This window comes from Brassica napus, chromosome A6, assembly GCF_020379485.1.
Source record: "Brassica napus cultivar Da-Ae chromosome A6, Da-Ae, whole genome shotgun sequence".
NCBI classification, from domain to species: Eukaryota; Viridiplantae; Streptophyta; class Magnoliopsida; order Brassicales; family Brassicaceae; genus Brassica; species Brassica napus.
The window spans coordinates 20,830,383-20,851,042 of record NC_063439.1 but is presented as its reverse complement, the minus strand read 5'-3'; the positions used below and the strand labels follow the sequence as shown (position 1 = coordinate 20,851,042).

Sequence of the window (20,660 nt, the reverse complement as noted above, 5' to 3'; positions counted from 1 at the left end):
ATCTCACGTTGCCCGTTCTTCAGTTCTAATGGCTGCAGAGTCACCGTTCTCTGAGCGATGCTATAATTTTCTAGGTTTTCCGATTCTTCGATCTAAAGGAGACGGATCTTCTTAAATCGGCGTGACGATTCGGTTCGTTGAGGGTTTTGATCATGTCCTTACACCTTCTTCCATCAATCGAAACGATCGAAACGAAATTCTTCCAGATCCATCGGGTATAAAAAGGTATGATTTCCTTCACTCCAAATCATCTTCTACATCTTTGAATCACTTTTGCAATCAATCTTCAGGAAGATCGTCAAAGGATTTTGACATGGTGGAGATCGCTCCTCCTGCGTTTGCTTCGGGTTCGACAACTCTAGAAATCCAAAAAGGTTGAATCTTTGTATCCTTTTATGTAGTTTATGTACCTATTTTCGTTGACTCCAGCAACAAAAGATCCAGAGTGGTACTTGAGTTGTTTCTTATAAATCTTATCAATTCCAATTATTGTGAGTCAGAAACAGAGCTTCTCAAACTTGGGAGTGTAGGCTTCCATGGAGGTAACGTGATTGTAGATCGGAATGACATAAGCAGATACTGGAGCGCTTCCCTAAAGAGTTGGACAACCCTTGAGTCAGGTATTTATTCTATTGATTGATTCAGACAGCGGATTGATTACGATTTAAATAAGATTCTCAAATTGTATATTACTTTGTTTTTCTATTATAGTTAATATGCACATTAAGATAATGCAAAGATGAATGTCTGAAGCTCAGTCTTCGGTTGCAAAAGCTGAGGAAGATAATGATGAAAAGTATGAACCATCATCTCAGGCTCTCAGCTATCACATTGCTTCTCAGGTCTTTCTCTGACTCTCTTTCTCTATATTTCTAATTGTCCCAAAACTTTTAGGTAAGATAGACGATTCTATATATAGGAGATTCACTAATTTTCTTGGTGCATTTTTGAAGAATCTTCTGAACATATGTGTCTGTATATACTTCTACAATGTTTAGTCTAATGATGGTCTTAAGTGGCAAACATACTTTTTTCTGTGATTACAAAACTTGAATTCCTAAAATCTATCTTCACTTAAAACTTGTGAAGAGTATCACTCTAAACAACGTATTTTATTTATCGTTGTAGTACATGGGATTTCCATTACGTCTGGTTTCAATCGCGCTCTCTCTATGTGATCTAGCTAGCATATATGTGCCGTAGCTGTATTGTATTGTATGATCTTTCAAAAAATATATGTATTAATTGACTTCACGTATGGAAAAGAATGTTGTTATTAGATGAGAACATGTTAGTGTAAATTTGGTTTCACCTGTTGACTTCACCAGTATGCTCTTTCATGGTGTACAAGCTCCATGCTATCAACTGGTCTAACTATTTTCATTTGGTTTTAGTCTCAATCCGTTCATTCATTGCAGGAATTCAGAGTAGTTATACCAAGACCTGAGTTTTTACCAAGCTCATATGTTCAAAGCACCTACGATTACAGCCAAAAATGGTTCTTCCTCTCCGTACGGTCTCATGCTCAACTGACATTGGCCTCCCACTGTGTCCTGTGAGTATCATTACCCAAGCATCTGATATATTATCTTAAACCTTACTGTCTTGAAACTCCCATGAGTCAACTATAATGTTTTGGTAAATAATTGAAGGTAAGTTAGAATTTGTGCTGACAAAAAAAGTTAAAATTTCTTTATTTGGTTATGAAGCTCTGTTTTTCTATCCTCCATTATTTTTTGGGTCTACAGATTTGGGCATACCTGCAAATTTGATCACTCCATGAGCTCTTCTTCTTCTTCACTAAGCTACATCCCGATGGTTTCTTCAGTCACTGATATGCCCCTCACGCCTTACCCTCTTGAGTACTCATTGCTCAGCACATTAGCTCTATCATCATCATCCTCAGATGAAAACGCACAGGGCTTCACTCTCCGAGCTCCAAGTAAACTCAAAACCACAACACAAGTGGTGGCTCTGAACCGTTGCTGCTGAAGTCTCTCCGTCTTCTTCTTCGACCACCAGCCTGAGCCATTCTGATCCTGCTGAGACCAAAAAGAAGACTCAGTTAGCATTGAGTTTAAGACTTCGAAGTTAAAGATACGAAGCTCAAAGGGGAGAACCTCGCTCTATTTTAAACCCAGGTTTCAGGACTGGTGTTGCGGTTCCTGTTGGTGTGCCAAGCAAAGACGATGCCTTCAGGACTCATCCGATGAAATTGCTGAACGAGAGGAATCTCAAGGGTACTTTCTTTGGCAACTACAAACCCAAAACTGACATTCCAGGGGTTGTCAAAAAATACATGAACAAGGAGTTGGAGCTTGAGAAGTTCTCACTCGCACAGTACCATTTTGCTGAGATCAACCGGGCCTTTGCTTACATGTTGAAGAGAGAAAGCATCCATTGCATCATCAACATGGGTGCTTGAAACCAACATTCTCCTACCAATAATGTATACTTTGTGTGAGTGTTTAGTAGACATCTCTTATTGCTTTTGTTTTTTAAAGTCTAATATATTACCATATCGTTGTAATAGTTTTCATTCTAATAAAAAAACATTACATTTCCCTTTAAGCGTGTGTGTATTCAACATTCAGAATGCAAACGAACTAACCGTAGTGACTCAAAAGGTCTGCCTTTACCTGTTTTCTCACGGTTTACCCTAATATTAGCAACCCCCCCCCCTTCCCGATGGAGTTGGAGCTTCAGAAGTTCTCACTCGCACAGTACCATTTTCTGAGATCAACAAAGCCTTTGCTTACATGTTGAAGAGAGAAAGCATCCATTGCATCATCAACATGGGTGCTTGAAACCAACATTCTCCTACCAATAATGTATACTTTGTGTGAGTGTTTAGTAGACATCTCTTATTGCTTTTGTTTTTTAAAGTCTAATATATTACCATATCGTTGTAATAGTTTTCATTCTAATAAAAAAACATTACATTTCCCTTTAAGCGTGTGTGTATTCAACATTCAGAATGCAAACGAACTAACCGCAGCTCATGTCTTCCACATCGAAAGAAACAAGCCTGAAGATACTGTCACCGTTGCAGGAATGTACTCAACTATCCCTTATGCAATCTCTCAAGTTAACCATGCTCAATACTCTTCTTCTGCCATATCTTAAAAAGAAGGTGAAGGAGAAGAACCTTTGTAACATAGTGTTTGGAAGTTGTTGGAATCAAGTAATATTTCTTTTATTATATGGATTGTTTCTGTTTGGTTAGTAACAACAACAATAATAACAGTTTATGGTAACAATATTATACTTTTGATAGGAAATAATATTTTCTTTCAAAAACTTAAATGTACTATGTACTATTGTAATAAACTATCTTATATTCACCAAATCTTTTAAAGAATGTTAAATACTTCATAAATAATTTTTAAAATTGATTCATTTCCAATTCAATTAATTTATTGACATCAATATGTTAACAAAAAAAATCAAAATTCATGTATCAAAATACAAAACATAAATTTATCGTAACTTTTAATATTATCATGACATCATATTTACATACAAAAAACTAAATTTATAAATATTATTAAAAGTCTAAAAATAAATTACAGAAAGTATTAGAATAAACGAAAAAATCCATCATCCCAAATTAAAAATAAGCAGAGCTCGAAGACATGAAAAAAAAAATTATATTTATGTTCATCATCTTTATTTTTACTTGCTATATATGGTTCAGTAAAATATAACCTTATTTTAAATATTAAAAATTACCCACATTGGAACTACAAAACACATTAAAATGATAGTATTCATTTACAAAAAAAAAACTACAAAATATTAAATTAAAACTGTAAAAATTAAGAAACTAATAAAAATAAAAAAAATAGAACCAAACTATTTATGTAATAGTAAACAAATATACCTTAGCTTCATAAGTCGTAAATTACTTATGCATCAAAGGTACCTTCTTTCAACTAGGCAGCAATCTTAGACGAATTGAAATATTCGAAATGGAATATTATACATATACATTCAAGTGTTAATTTATAATATAAACAATTAATTTAATTTTCAATATTTTATTCGGCTTTTCAGTATCATATTCAACCTAACATAATAATGAAATGCAATGCAATTATGTAATGTCCAATCCATTCATACAAATGATAATCATGAAAACCACCAACATATTCTTGAGAGCCCAAAATATACTAACTGATAATTAACCAATCAACTATGGGTGTAAGCACTTAACATGTGTTCTTCCTCGCAAATGATGCCAATGTAAGTCTCATATGCTCAAGAGTTTGGTTAGGAAACTACCAGTGAGAGCAAAAGAAATGTAACTTTAAATAAGGGTTGTGTGGATATATATAATTATGATTTATATCAAGACGTGAAAAATGTTTTTGGAATCAGTGGCTTACATCTATTTTTCTGCAGTTATTGAATTAAAGTTCCCGACAAATTTGCTAATGAGTGATATTGTTGCTTTCTTTAACAATGAGAACCCTTCAGTCGATGGTGTTAACCTTGCTTCTAATGATTGATATCATCTTTTTCGTTTTGGATCATTGCTATTATTTTTTTTTCAGATATTATTTGAGCTCTTGGTTAAAGGTGAAACTGCCCAAGGAATGATAAAAGAAAAAGACTTGGTTTAGGCAAAGTATATGCTATTCAGAGAAAAGCTTACTCCGAGCCATTTTGAAGGTTCATTGAGAATATACTTCAGGCTTACCTTACTTTAAGAGATTTTTTTTCTGTATGTTTCTGATAATCGATCATGTCGAAATAAAGTTAATGGTTATAAGAGTGGACTCTCAATCCCCAACCCAAATTGAGTAGTACCGAAGTAGAAAGTCACAAATCAACAATACCTAAACAATACCTATTAGATAAATATAAACCCACTAATTGTTATATTCTTACTATAGAAAACAAGGTGTCCACCAATATATTCTGCCAAAACTTCAAAGGCACCCTAACCATATTATAGGAACCTTAAAATTTCAAGAAATCTCATAACTAAACGTACTTTACAATCATGATGACGTTTTTGTTCCCGATACGAACCACTCACTACCCAATCGGACAACCCAACAAAGCCAACCCATTATACAAAGCATAATCTATAATATAATGAGGGAGTTTCTCTCCTCCTGAGGTGACACGTCAGCACTTTTTAAAGGGGCCGAATTTGTTTTCGTATAAGATTTACGTCGCCCTGGCTTTAACAACTAAAATCTACTTGGCCCAGTGATATAACCCGCTCATAATAAAGCTTGAGTGTACGGGTTCGAAGTCCCCTGGCTTCCTTTTTAATTTTTTTTACGTTGACGGAAATCTTATTAGGATGACATTCGTTAACGAAAATCCAAATACTGTCTTGAATGGGCCTTTGACACCTAATTTGTTTTTTGGTCTAATATACATCATCTTCTCGAAACATGTTGGTCGATCGAATCTAGCCATCTAGGTTTGACTGATTCATAGAGAGAAGCGCAGATTGTTTGTTTCTGATTCCATGAATCGTTTTATAACTCTTTTCCTCTACGTCTCCCATATTTACTCCGTCAATCAATGCCAGTTCACGTTCGCTACACCTCCTCCATTCCGCCTTATATATACGTTATCTTACGAGAGGAACCCAACGGCCCTCATTCTCTCAACAATTCTTCCTCCAATAAAACTGTATTTCACCTTCTCGAAAATGATTTCATCCGCTGCTCCAGTTGCCAAAGCCGTCGTCTGCCACTCAACGTTAAAAAAATGGCAAGTTCATGGGAATCAGCTTCTCTTCCTTGATGACAGGGTAAAGACTTCTTCGATCAATTGCAACATCTCTTCCAGATCTGTTTATAATCGCCTATCTAACTCTTCTTTTAAATATCTCATCTGATTGAATCTGCAGAATTCAGAGATCCACGGCTTCATCCCCGCTGGTCGTAGATATCATCAAGGTTCAGTTCATCAATGTGTGGAACTGCGTTTTGAGATAACTGGGTGCATCACATACTACTAAGGTATCTTCTAGCTGAATTTTCTCTCCTTCAACCGTGTGAATAATTAACAAAGTAATAACATAAAATTCATATATGTATTTTTTTTCTCCTTTATGTGTTGTATATAAATCCATAGGTTGAAGGAAAAAGGGAGTGTGTGTAATCACATCCCTCAAATCCGCGAAGGAAGATCTGGAGGCATGACTCAGCAAGGAGAATTTATAAACTCTGAAGGAAGAGTTAACAGAGACTGATACGAGAAACCCTGAGTTATACAAGGTGAATAAATAATAGTATTGCCTTTCAAATTGGTTCTAATTCAGACTACCGTTTTACCATGTAAGCGACTAGAAAGCAAGAGACATGACATGAGTTTGAGAGAATTTTTTCAGAGATTGTTTTGTCATAGCAACCATTTTTTGTAATAGGAACTTCAGTCTGCGGAGTCAACTTGCAGCGGAACAGTCGAGGTGTTTCAAATTAGAGGTTGCAGAGGTAAGACAAAAGATTAAGACACACTTGAAAATAAACTGGAACTCCTCCACCGTCAGAGAGCCGTTGCGTCTGACCAAGCCGCCGCCAATATGAATGGAAAAAGACAAAGCTCTGGTAGCGTCTGGGGATGGCTTGCTGGAACTCTTCCGCCAAAAGCATGAATCCCCCATGAAGTTACGTTTTTTCCAGCACTTCTCTTTTTCATTACCAGTCTCATCTTTAATATAATGGATTCTATAAGTATACATTCATGAAACCTCACTGTTGGTCTTTAGTGTAGTTTATAAATCCATAGGAGCCAATTTATACGTAATGTACTGAATATAGTCTTTGTTAACAGGTGAGTGGAACTGGACAAAGCTACTCAAGAACTGAAGAGATCAACAATGCCTTTGCCAATGAAGTCTCATGGGACCGATCTTCCATGTCTTCTACTCAAGCACCAACACATAGACCAAGTAAAAGAACATATGGTGCGATCCAAACCGTTAATTTCCTTTGCTTAAGGTTCTGTCTCAGTCAATGGTAAGGTTTGCAGTTGAACTGTGGTATTCAGGTTTTACTTCTTCTTTTTTTGTTATTACATTCATGTTTAGTTTCTAGAATGAGGGGGAAAAACAAAATTGTGAAAAGAGACAAAAGAGCAAGAGCGTGTTCACAAGTCAATAAAGATTGACATTTGGAAGAATTTTTTTTTTTTTTCAAAGAGTAGTTAGTAATCTTTATATTCTCTTCTCTTGGACTTTGTCTCTGCAAACATAGTTTTATCATTTTATGTATGTGTATAACAAGTCATTTGCAAATGTAAATATTATTCTTTTCAATTCTTTTTTCAGGATTTACTTTAAAAAAGAAATAAAGAGATACACATCATACATAAGTTGTCATAGTTATGTAAGTAATTGGTTGCATCTACAGTCGTATGATATTTTTGATCTCTAAGTCATTTTGTATGTCGTCTAAATCCACCGTTAGTGCATGTGCTAATTGTATTTAATTTTGAAAATACAAGGTTATATTAATTTTTCTTCTTGAAACTTCTTTTATTAATATTTTAAAAGGTAATTATTATTACCTCGCTTTTTATGAACGTATGGTTCAAAACTGGTACCAAGCTGTTCCGAACACTGGAGTCTGAGTGGAAAGGGCACAGCCTAATTCTAAATTCTTAAAATCTTATACTCTTAAAAAGAAAATACGAATAACCAATGTTCTAAATTGTTCAATGATGTGTTGTTGGCTGCATACCGTCCAACTTTTCTCATAAATACTGGGCTAAGCTGTATAAAGTTTTCCTTTCCTCTTATAAAACAAACAAAAATATGAGTCTAGATTAGACTCTAATAGACTAAATCTTATATATTGTAATGCTTTTGATTTTCTAAATTTAGGTTTAAAGTTCTGAGGTTTTCAAGGGATTTATGAATTGTTTTAGAATCAGACTTGAGTAAATCTAGATAAGTATTTTTATCGTTAATTACCAGTTGACATTCTTAGATATTTTGAGCCTGATGATTAAGCTAATCTGTTATTTAAAGAGCATGAAAAAACTCAAAGTCCAAAACTTACAGTTTCTTTCTGTTTTCTAAACTACGGATTTGATTTGAGGATTATAACATTTATAGATGCGACAAGAGTGCAAAAAGGAAATGATTACACCAATTTTTTTTGCTAGCTGTGTTATTCCCGTTACATGCAACGAAAACGGTTGACTCTGTTGAATCTGTGACCAGCATCTGAACATGGTACCAATATAATGGAATGTTGCGATTTTTTAGTGATTTATTGTCATAACATACATATATAGGCTAGAAAAAATGTCTTAAGTTTAAATTTGAATGAAATACCACAAAACAGAAATTGCATTATAGACATGGAAGCCTGTGTAAGTGAAAACACAACATTCTGTACACAAAATTATCCAATACATCACCAACATTCTCGGCCCCGCGCTTGCGCGGGGGCTATGCCCCTAGTATGGTTAAACAATAGAGAACTCATCTCTGAAACAGCACAGATTGTAAGGTCCACAACCACGGTTATAAGAATTTTTTTTTAAAAAAACATGGTTAACAGAAACAACTATTGCAAACATTATCACATATAATCCCTCCTCGCCTAATACTTTCTAAAAGACAAAAATCATTAGCACACATTTTTTCAAATGCAAACCAAAAACACAAACCACAAAATCATACAAAAAATAATATTCTAGATCACAAGTAAAGTATATTCCGCCCGTAGGGCGGGCCGACCCTAGTATAATATATACAGAAGGGAGGAACATTTTGCTTTGTCTGACATCCACGTAAAGAGTCATCACCTTTCTTGTGTTACAAGAGATGAATTGTTTTAGTGATACAAATATAAACAAGAGATCCTCATGTTGCACCCCTTTAAAAAAAAATATATATATATATATATATATATATATATATATATATATATATATATATATTTTAGTAAAAAAATATAAACAAGAGATTGAGAGTCGAGTCTAAACTAGGGCCCCTGAAATTTAGGAGTCTTGAATACCCAAACACATGAGATACTTTTAAATACCAAAAATATGTTGGGTAACTGCATTCAATAACTACACAAGCTTTAGTTAATTCTCTATAACAATTTAAGAGTTATGATATGTTATATTCCATCCGTTTCAAAAAGATGCATATTCTAAAAAAAATTGTTTCAAAAAAATTTATATTTTATATATTCAATGCAATTTTTGTCAACTAGTAATGAGAAATTGTGAAGTTCAAGAACATTAATTGCATTTTTTATTTTTTTATTGATTTAAAATATAGGAAATATAAAATTATAAAAAACCATGCAGTTATAACTAATTTTTAATCTGTTTTACTAAAAAATGTAAAAAAATTTAAACATGTATTATTTTGAAACAGAGGGAGTATATTATATAGGACTTTTGGATGAAAATGCTCTCTAAAATATGGTCTCTAAAAATATGTTGGGTAACTGCATTCAATAACCAAAAAAAAAATTAGTTAATTTAATTCTATACACACAAGACAACTTAAGAGGGTACAATCTTATATAATAAAACAGGGTTTTCTCTCACCTCCTGCTGCCACGTCACTCTGGAGAGATGGGCGTTTGGCCCCACGTGTCGCACACCAGAGCATTTGCGTTTTTTTTTTCCAGCCGGTTTTCGTGTGTTGTTCCTCGCTCTTTATTTCTTAGATGAATTGAATTGTGTTTCAAAGGCTTTAAGTTCCATTTGGATTCATTGTGTGGGCCCATCATTATACAAGAATCTCGGCCCGGCATGTCTTCTAGGGCTGTCTTAGCGTCTTCATGGTCAAGCTAAATAGTCGGCGCCGTAAACATTCAGGTGTTCATGGTTTCCGAAAGAAAAATCTGTAACCTTTTCCCCTCTCTTTAGCTCCACCATCAATCCAGTCGCTAAACTACACTCCACCTCCCCTCCCACTCACTCCATCTCCCTCCACCTTTTCTGTAAACCGTCGATGTCGTATATATAACATCTTCATGCTGCAAAGGAAACTCACAGTTTTGGCATCTCCCTGTAAGTTTAGCATGTCAAATAGGAATACGAAAGGTGCAATCTTGTGTCTTCTTTCTCAAAATCAAGTGGAGAAACAAACGAAATTTGTCTGAATCAGAGGAGAGAGAAATTAGCCATGCAATTCTGAAATATCTCATAAGGTACAATCTTGTGTCTTTTTCTCTTTATAAATATGTTTGTAAAATTATATTTTGTATCTAGCTGATTGGGTTATAAGTTATAACAGAGCGAGGAAGATGACGAAGATGACAAAGGAAGTGGCGAATGGAGTGCTGCTCTCTGGGGTTATAGGTTATAAAAGTATATGGTTTCTTCTCGAGCTCAATGGTTAATAGCACGGTCGGTGAGAAACTCTTTCATCTTCTTCTTGGAGAAATGATTCTTGCAACACTTGATGGATTCGTAATATTATCCTACTAATATTATATCCATCTTGAACCTGAACTCTGTTTTGTGTGACAGGCTAGGTTTTTGATGTTGTTGAAGTAGCAGGAAGGAACGTTATGAAAACATCTTCAACCTATCATGACTACTGAAATTTGTGATCACATGTAAGTAGTTTTTTTAAATATAATACAAAATCCATTGGTGTGTTCAGTGTTATATTGATCGGATGATTAGCGTAATTAATATGATTTTGTAGGTATGGAGCAAAGACATCAGAGGTGACAAACGCAGGGCTTCGAGCATGAGAGTGTGCCCTTGGAACGGCTTGAACAGTTTTCAAGATCAGACAATCTAATATCCCAAAGAGTGCACTAAATCCATCATCCCTGGCTAAAACCGCAATTAAAACGGCTTTTAAAGAAAATAAGAAGGGGAAAAAGAGTCTAAGTAGATGTTGTGTTGTTTGTACATCAGTCTCTTTGCCTTAGTGCAGAAGCAATAGCAGATTAGAAAGATTACGGTTTTGGTTTTTGTTGTCGGGGCATGTAATTAGCCTTCTTTGAGAATCAATAGTTATACAAACATTGATACATTTTGAAAATATTGGGTTTGATTGTCATCATTTTCTTAAATATTGGGTTTCTTTGAGTAGTGAATGTTCTTTTTGTTGCTCTCTTTTAATGCACCCGTTGTTTTAGGATAAGCAAGTCAACGTGATGTTTTTTTAAATTGTAGAGAAATAATTCAACTGTTCTTTGCAGCATGTCAAATGGGAATACAAAATTTTTTTGCCACTAACGCATGTTACTGATTTCGCTTCCTCAAAATTTTGAATCTAATCAGGACTATGATTCTTCAAGATTCACAACCTACATATGCACCCTGTAAAAAAAGGACGACGTGCATTTAAAACTCCAAGGCAACCATCCGGCATTTGCCTTTCATGATTAAAACCAAGCTCCCAAGTGGCAATGTTACATTAAGATTTACTAAACCCTGAAATTCATATCAACACACAACCTCCTAAACAACTACAACTCTATCTTACTATCGTCCACTACCCATGAACTAAAATGTCTAGAAAAACAAATATAACAACAAAGCTTTCCCAACTAAAACCAAGCAACTACAACTTCTAGCCGCAAGATGATCACAAAAAAAACACATACATTTACATGTTATCCATTTGGAACATTAAGTTTACTTTATGTTTTAAGTTCAAATATATTTACTTTGGTGAAGCCATCAGTTATTTATTCTATTTGTATTAAATCGATAAGCGAAACCATTTATGCAATTCCTCTTTGACCAAAGCAACTTCAAAATAAAATAATACACTACTATCACTAATCACTATCAAATTGATAAATTAAAAAAATTGAACTCAAATAAAATATATAAACCCGGCGCTACTATCAAATGGATAAAAAACTAATAATTTTGAATTCATTAGAGAATAAAACATACGAACCCGGCGCGTAGCGCCGGAATACCACTAGTATATAATAATTATAAGATTTTTGGATGATAATACCTTCTAAAATTTAGTCTCAAAGCGACAACCTTCTAATTCTCTGGTCTCTTCCTCTCTCCTTTTTTTTTGTTTTATTCCTTAACATTAACATCCTTAAAATTGTTTCACCTATCTCAAATTATTTGTTTTCATTCTCTCCAACAAAATTTTTGTTTACAAATGATTATGCTGGACAAATATATCTATATTTTTCACATATGTTATGAACTTACTCTTTCAACTAAACAAATATATATTTCTCAAATGATCATTTTAAAATAAAAAAACTATCCCAAATTTATTACATCTAATATTCATATAGTATAGAATATATAGTTTGGTTTTAGATAACTTTGTATATATACTATCTTATGCCGTTTTTAATAAAATGAAAATCCTTATATATTATCTTTTTTATTCAATTTTTTTTTAAAAAAATTCTAGCTATCAAGAAGAAAATAATTAATTTTGTAGTAAAATGTCACATCTTACCTCATGATTATTACATGAGTATTTTTGAAAAAACAAATCACCCTATGTAGACATTTGGCAATTTACGTAAATGTGTTAAGCAAGACTTCTAATTCAAGGTTATAATTTATACAACTAGGATAAGACATGCGCCTTGCGCATGGTGAGTTTATTTTTATATATTATATATTTTTTTTTTATATTTGATCATTTTATTTATACATATACAATATTTTTTGTTGTTATTATATAATTTCTTTCCGATGGATCAGATTAAGTTTTATTAAAAATTATGAAACAAAACCATAATTAATATATCATGGGTTGATCGGATTCGATATGAAACAAAAACCTTATTTTTCCATTGAACACATTCTTGGAAAAAGTGACATATTGTTTCCACAGTTTAATTATTTTGACATTTATCTTCCATATGATTTTGAAAGGTTTCAGATCAACCATCGAATTGATACATGTCATTTTAATGCTTTTAGTCGTATACTTAAGGAATACTTACATTTTTGATAATTTATAGTCGTTTTAAGAAATTCAAAATATAACATATAAGAAAAATATAACATATAAGGTTTCCTCATTTTTGTATTTTAAAGTTTTAAAAAAAAAAATTTAAAATATAACATATAAGGTTTCCTCATTTTTGTAATTTAAAGTCATTTAAAAAAATTCAAAATATGACATATAAGAACAAATCTAATTTTTTACTATATGGTTAATGTGATTGTTTAATTTTTTTAATAATATATAATTAAACAAAAATGAAGAATGATGCAAAAATAATTATCAAATATTTATTATTCATAATTATTAATTGTCGTATATATGTTAATCATATTATGTAATTTCGTGTTTTATTTAAGGAAAGAATACACACTTCTTATATTTTAAGTTAATATAATGTTCCTTAGTAATTAGATTTGGACCAACATTTTTTTCAATTGATTCTTAAGTTGCCACGTAAGCTTAATTGACATCTTAATTAAGTGACATCTAAACAGAATCACTTTTTAGTTAGTACAAATTTAAGGTTACAATCTTTAACCTTTTAAATGATTCTCAATTAATATATAGTGGATAAGCTCTAGAACGAGTTCGATAAACCCAATCCAAACCAGACCCATATAGATAAGTCCACATGAACCAAACGAAAAATAAAGACAAAGCCCAAAATGCTGAAAACGAAAAAGAGTGAGTGACAAAGAGTGACTAACAAGTAGGGTTATGGAATTGAAGTAGGGTTATAGTCTACAGAATTTCTCTATAAACTATGATATATGTCAGTAATTTGCAGGAGTCATCCCAGGGAGGGGGAATAGATGCCATTGTTTCAAACTTGGGGAAATTACATCTTTACCACTTTCATGCTACCACTTTTCATTTTTACCATCACTAATGAGACATTTTCAAAAATACCTTCTTCATTAAGTGACAAAAGACTCTTATGTCCTTATTATTTATATATATAATAAAGTATTATTTAAATAAAAAAATATATATATATATATATATATATATATATATATATAAAAATAAAAAATAAATTTTTTTTTTTTTTTATTTTTCGAAATATACTTTTTCAAATTCGAATTTTTTTATAAAACTTTTTTTTCAAATTTTTTTTTTCGAATTTTTTTTTAATTTTTTTCAAATTTCTTTTTGAAAAACGAAAATTATGTTTGAAACTATTTTTTTTTAATTTTTTTTATATTTTTTAAGTATTTATATATTTATTAGAATCATAAATTTCACATTCCAAAAACCCTACCTCACCCCTCAACTCTAAACCCTAAGTCTAGATTAGTTAATCATAAGGGTATAATTGTATTTTACCCTTCATTAAAAGTGAGGGTAAAAGTGGTTAGTGTAAACATGAAAAGTGGTACTATGAATGTGGTATTTGTGGCAATTTCCCTTCAAACTTTCAATATTACAACTTTAAATATTATGAGATATGGGCTTATACTATAAAGCAAATTACTCCCCATAAAGTTTTTAGATCATTTTTAATGTATTTGTTGCCTTTTGTCTAAAATAAAAATAAAAACTCTACGACGAAAACGTATTTTCTTCTAAAAATGATGACATAGATTATGGCTAAATGTGACATAAACAATTATATTTAATGATTATTTATATTTTTGATAATTTTTTTAGAATATGATAGTAAATTATACATCATTATTAAAGTAAATATATTCAAATATGATATTAAATAATATAATAATATAAATTATATTTTACAAATTTTGAAATATTATTTATCTCTATTTCTTATAATTACACAATTATTATATTAAAAATGATTTTCAAATTCTTACAACTTTTGAAAAAATTATAAATTTTTAATCGTAAAATTATTAGCTTTTTCTATATCTAATTGTAGTTTTTGATAATAATACAAATTTTATATTACTTTTTTATCAATTTTATAAAATTTGAATTAATATATTTTATCCAAAAGAAATAGATAAAAATATATCTAAATGATAATTTTAAATATATACATATCTATTCTTAAATATAATTTAAAATAAGTATATATTTATTTTATTTATTTTAATTTTATGTTCAATTAAATCAAAATTTGTATTAAAATATTGATAAGAAAACACCTAGTTTTATTTTATAATTAAAGCATTTGAGGAGAAAAGAAGATTCAAATAAAGTGTGCGTCGTATTATAGAATTACATGTGTGTTGGTGTCGTCTCTATGAGCCAATTAAAGTCTATATTAAGCAAAGCAGGAGCCCTTCTACTCGGATCCGCTCTCTCCGCGTCTGCTCTAAACGCGCCGTCTCTATCCTCCTCCGCCGCCATGGAAACTCACAAAACCAAGGTCTGCATCGTCGGAAGCGGCCCCGCAGCGCACACGGCGGCGATCTACGCGGCCAGGGCGGAGCTCAAGCCTCTCCTCTTCGAAGGATGGATGGCCAACGACATCGCTCCCGGCGGCCAGCTAACCACCACCACCGACGTCGAGAACTTCCCCGGCTTCCCCGAAGGCATCCTCGGCATCGACATCGTCGACAAGTTCCGGAAGCAGTCGGAGCGGTTCGGCACCAAGATCTTCACGGAGACGGTGACCAAGGTCGATTTCTCCTCGAAGCCGTTCAAGCTCTTCACCGACTCGAGGACCGTGCTCGCCGACGCGGTGATTATCTCCACCGGAGCTGTGGCCAAACGGTTGAACTTCGCCGGATCCGGCGAAGGCGCTGGAGGTTTCTGGAACCGGGGGATCTCGGCGTGCGCTGTGTGCGACGGCGCGGCTCCGATCTTCAGGAACAAGCCTCTGGTGGTTATCGGCGGCGGAGATTCGGCGATGGAGGAGGCTAACTTCCTCACCAAGTATGGATCGAAGGTTTATATAATCCATAGGAGGGATACGTTTAGGGCGTCGAAGATTATGCAGCAGAGGGCGTTGTCGAACCCTAAGATTGAAGTGATTTGGAACTCTTCGGTGGTGGAGGCGTATGGGGATGAGGATGGGAAGGGGGTTCTTGGTGGTTTGAAGGTCAAGAACGTTGTTACTGGTGATGTGTCTGATTTGAAAGTGTGTGGATTGTTCTTTGCTATTGGGCATGAGCCGGCGACGAAGTTTTTGGATGGGCAGCTTGAGCTTGATGAGGATGGTTATGTGGTGACTAAGCCTGGTACGACCAAGACGAGCGTGGTTGGTGTGTTCGCTGCTGGAGATGTGCAAGATAAGAAGTATAGGCAGGCTATTACAGCTGCAGGAACTGGTTTGTTTTTTTTTTCACTTCTCTATTTTTACGTTTCTAGAAAATGAGATTACTTTTTTGGGAATCATGACTCAAGTATATCATAGAGTTTTTAGCTTTTTGAAAGTCATTAGCATTTTATGATGGAACCCTTTCAAAGTGCATTCATTGCTTTGTTTACCATTTGATTTGTGAGACCATTTTAAGTGGTTTTCGGAAGTATTTTGTTGAACTGAACAATTTTTTTAATTGTTTGATTTCTCTGTTCAAAATGAGTTTTGAAAGTCATTAGCTTTTTATGGTGGAAAGAACCCTTTCATGTTCTCAAAGTGTGTGGCTTTGTATATCATTCGGTTGAGACATGATTTGTGTTTGCTATAGAGTGTTCATGTGGTTAAAGTCATTAGCTTCTTATGGTGGAACCCTTTCATGTTCTCAGAGTGCCTGCCTTTGTCTGTATATCATTTGATTAACTTAAGTAAGTAGTTTGAGACATGATTTGTGTTTGCTATATAGTGGTCATGTGGTGTGTGGTTAAAGGGTATCTTCTTTCATACTCACACTCTTTAGTAGACTAATAGTTGTCATTAGTTGTTCTTTAGAAGCCTGCAAGTTAAATTAAACTGTTTAGATTTTTTATCTTAATGTTCTCTTGTTACAAAGAAAAAAATCAGATATATTTAGCTATTTACACGGTATGGTGTGTGGTTCTTTGAACTCTGACTAAGATGTAATCAGATTGTTCTCTAGTGGCTACTTGGTTCTATGAAACCCAATTTGACCTTTCTCGACAGTGATTACCTTCAAATGTTTTCTTGTTTTTCACATTCATACGTGACTCTGATGACAACTAATGGATGTTGCAGGGTGCATGGCCGCTTTGGATGCAGAGCATTACTTACAAGAGATTGGATCTCAGGAGGGTAAGAGTGATTAGAGAAGATGTAGGACAAGGACCAAGCTGTTTCACCAATAAATGGTCTTAAAAACAATAATATTTGAGGGATTTTGAGTAGACTCTTGTTATGTGCGTTTGCAGTTGGAGTTGAGTCTGGATTGTGTGCCAAGTTGTAACACTTTTGTAGTCACAGCTTCGACCCATTGTTCTTGATTTATTCCTCAGGTGAGGACTTTTTAGTTAATTTGATTATGTTTTCTTATAGCTTCAATTGAATCAATGGATTGATGCAGTCTTAAGGGCTTGACAAACTATGAAATGGGTTTTTCTAGACTTGAATCCGGATTATAACACGACATTAGAACAGACAAAGAGAATACGAACTCCTGTCAATAACTGTATGTAAGCTACGGCCACTTTTTCAAGAAACTATATAAATGGTGATTGATCCTTCATAGCTGATGATTCTTTGATTTATTCCTTGTTATTTCTCACCTTTGGAGAAGCATACACACTCACGATCTGCTTTCCTTCAAAAACTGCTCTCTATGTTACCATGTCTATTTAAAAAACACATACACAAATACTCTCTCTCCATCTCTTAGTAGATATCTTGTGGCAGCTGGTGATGTATCTGTGAATTGCAAAAATGAATCTGAGCTACCTCATAACTTTGAAAGGCTTGCACCAAATTTCATATCTTGTGTGCTCTTATTTGCCATATTTCATACAATGATGCTTAGCAGACTTAAGGTACAAGAATCTAGTTAATTATCAAATCAATTTCTATAAACAAGTTTGGTTACATGGATGCTTCTTAAATCTTAAGGCAGTAGTTCTTTGTATCCGTGGGAAGAACTGATTACTTGCCTCTGCGCCGCATGGTCTCATCTCTGCGGGTTCAAAATCTTTCCATCTTTCCCTTATATCTTCTTTCACGTTCTTAAATCTCTGATGTGTGATATTCTTGAACTGATTCAGGCTCATTTAGAATTATCCCTGGGAAGAAGATTCACTTTCAAGAGATATATAAAAAGATCTCGAGGATGGGTGATAGATTTATGATAATACGAATTCTGTATTTCTCACTCAATCAATACGAATCTCTCAATACAAGTACTGATTACAAATTTTCAATATCAAAGTACTACGATCTCATAGCGATCGACCTGCGACTCATATCGTCAACAGAATTAGAATGATATCAAGCATAAGGAAAATAGAAACAATATGACTCTTATTTATACTTCCTTCAACTCTGTTTCATAGTAAAGATTCTGAATCCTTCAGTGTCTTTATTTTACTCTTCTTCTTTATTCAAAACATCACCCTCCACAATTTTATTCTTCAATCTCTTCCTCACATACGCCTTCTTGTACTTATCAATGAGATTGCAAGTACAAGTGGCGGAGCCAGCCCAATCTCTTGCATGGGTCAATCTTATGGTTAACATTTTTATAGGGTCAATGAACTAATATTGCAATATTTTCCTAGCTCTTTTTATAAGAAATACAAATTAAAAAAAAATTAACATAACCCCATGGGTCATATGACCCCCCTCCCACAAGGGTAGCTCAGCTGTACAACACAAACCAATCATTGTTTGGAAATCAATACCTACTGTGTTCGTAAGAGAATCTCTTTCGTCCTACGTATACAAAATTTCCAAGAAGATTTTGTCAATAAGAAGTCTTGTTGTTAGTGCAAGGTTGAGACCGATGCTTTTAATTTGATTGCCCTCAATTGCTTCTTAATCTTATCCACACCGCCTTGTGTAATAAGTAGAACGCTTATTCAAACTCTTTCTATAGTAAAACACTAATTCAAAACTCTTAAATGTGTTTCATATTAAAGAAACGATTAAACGGTTAAATACGACTAAGTAAAATCAAAAGAAGCACTGACATAATTTAGTTAATATCTCATGAAGCAGGTGTCGACGTTTACTTGCGGTTCACGGTAGAGCTACGGCCACGAGAACTTTCAATTTTAGATATAGTTTCAGCTTCCTTCTGTTTTATAGCGTTTTCCAAACCTTCATATGAAGGCTTCAAAACCCAAAAAAAAAAAAAAAAATAAGACAATCAAACAGGTATCAAAAAAATCTTAAGAAATTATCCAAAAAAAAAAGGAAGAAAAACCTTAGTGTAATCAGAGAAAGTAGGCCATGAGTCCAAAAATGCGGCATATTCTTTCCGACTTTCAATTAAGGCATCACGAAACATCTTATCTTCCTCATCTAACATCTAAACATATAGTAATTTGACGACAAAAAAACTGAGTCAGTGTTTCAGAATAAATTAAACAGATGAATGAATGATTTATAAACTCACCATAGCAACAGAAGGAGGATTAACCGGAGCAGCACTACGATCCATGTTAATTACCAGAGCTAACAATGCCGGGGATTTGTACAAGACTGCGGCGAAAGAAGATTTAGGTTTCGAGTATTATTTTCTTGAGAATATTTTCGTCATTTGTTATGAAGATATTTTTTCTCTGGTCCATTTAAACAGTGGGCCTGTTTAAATGACATAAATTTTAGCTTTTTCAAAAATATTTAAGTTACCCGCAAAAAATTATTGAAGCTAATAACGCCTAACACCAATTAAAAATATTTATAATTTTGTCTATTCTTTAATTTCTTTTATGAGAAACCTGTTTTCAGAAATTATGATTTCAAATTCGAAAACTATAACTCTATCTTTTTAGGTTGGACATGAAATATGGTTGGAAATTTTACTCGAAAAAACAAAATTAAAAGTGAAACTTTTACACCTTTTAATATTTCCTCATATTTTTTTTTGTGGCTTGTTGTTAGGACCATCTTCAATGGTCTCTAATTTTAAGGAAAAAAACATAAAAAATTAGAAAATTTATCTCTATTATTTTGAAAAAATTAAATTTATGTATAAACTAGTTGAAGTCCCGCACCTTGTGCAATATATCTATATACCTAACAATTTTTAATTCTAATATTTATTTTTATAAAATAATAATAACTAAATTAGATACAAAATTTAAATTATTATAAATTATAAAACTTCAATATTCATATTGGTAATCAATGTACTAAATTATGTTTTATTGGATCAAAATCTTTTCTATAGTAATAATTAAATTAGAAAATTTGTATGTGAAATTAAATACATGTAGTATTTGGACTTAAAAGAAATCATGTGGTACTGGAAAGGATTATAAAAAAATCACAACTATAAAACATTAATAAAATAACAATAGTTTAGGAGTGTTCAATCCGGCAAAACCGAACCATTTTAAACCGAACCAAACCGAAATAGGGAAAACGGTCTTGATTTGGTAGTATCAAGTAAACTGAATGGATGTTATTTTTTAGAAACCGCAGTATATGAATATGGTTGAGTATATTAAGCGATCAAACCGAATAAACTAAAGAAATCGGTTAATTCAAATATATTAAAATACTTATATATAAATTTTGTATTTCATAAATATTTCCTATAAAAATCAAAGAAATGGCTATAATATTAATCATTAAAATCATAAATTAATATAAGATAAAAGTAATGATTATATTATCAGTATATGTTGTTAATATCAATTGTTAATATCTATTTATTAATTAAATGTCTTAAATATCATGATAATTATATATTAAATATAT

General features: G+C 32.9%; 2 protein-coding genes and 2 long non-coding RNA genes across 8 annotated transcripts; 3 read left to right on the top strand and 1 right to left on the bottom strand.

Moving 5' to 3' along the window:
- Window positions 1–13: 13 nt before the first annotated feature.
- On the top strand, window positions 14–7,336 carry LOC106447043. 4 transcript variants are annotated; one of them, XR_007314415.1, is made up of 9 exons: window positions 14–225; window positions 291–374; window positions 501–620; window positions 712–842; window positions 1,419–1,652; window positions 1,749–5,776; window positions 5,876–5,987; window positions 6,103–6,245; window positions 6,395–7,336. XR_007314415.1 is itself a non-coding variant. In XM_013788081.2 (6 exons), the coding sequence occupies exons 4-6, from the start codon at window positions 744–746 to the stop codon at window positions 1,990–1,992; spliced, it is 480 nt and encodes a 159-aa protein (XP_013643535.2). In that variant the 5' UTR covers window positions 14–225; window positions 291–374; window positions 501–620; window positions 712–743; the 3' UTR covers window positions 1,993–2,566. The 4 variants fall into 4 exon arrangements, 2 of the variants coding, with proteins under 2 accessions (XP_013643535.2, XP_022543355.2); XR_007314414.1 differs by having other exon boundaries at window positions 133–374; window positions 1,419–5,776; XM_013788081.2 differs by lacking the exons at window positions 5,876–5,987; window positions 6,103–6,245; window positions 6,395–7,336 and having other exon boundaries at window positions 1,419–1,555; window positions 1,749–2,566.
- A 2,268-nt stretch (window positions 7,337–9,604) lies between these two features.
- On the top strand, window positions 9,605–11,054 carry LOC106401158. Of its 2 annotated transcripts, none has more exons than XR_007314417.1 (4): window positions 9,605–10,151; window positions 10,229–10,354; window positions 10,474–10,562; window positions 10,655–11,054. It is a non-coding gene; the product is annotated as an uncharacterized LOC106401158 (long non-coding RNA). The 2 variants fall into 2 exon arrangements; XR_007314416.1 differs by having other exon boundaries at window positions 9,615–10,151; window positions 10,238–10,354.
- A 3,402-nt stretch (window positions 11,055–14,456) lies between these two features.
- LOC125575871 (thioredoxin reductase 2-like) lies at window positions 14,457–17,281 on the top strand. Its single transcript, XM_048735038.1, has 2 exons — window positions 14,457–16,140; window positions 16,986–17,281. Exons 1-2 carry the CDS (start codon window positions 15,090–15,092, stop codon window positions 17,054–17,056), a joined length of 1,122 nt encoding a protein of 373 aa, XP_048590995.1. The 5' UTR covers window positions 14,457–15,089; the 3' UTR covers window positions 17,057–17,281.
- A 794-nt stretch (window positions 17,282–18,075) lies between these two features.
- Window positions 18,076–19,378, bottom strand: LOC111198822. The gene is made up of 2 exons (XR_007314413.1): window positions 19,159–19,378; window positions 18,076–19,065 (listed from the first exon to the last, which is right to left on the bottom strand). It is a non-coding gene; the product is annotated as an uncharacterized LOC111198822 (long non-coding RNA).
- Window positions 19,379–20,660: the final 1,282 nt, after the last annotated feature.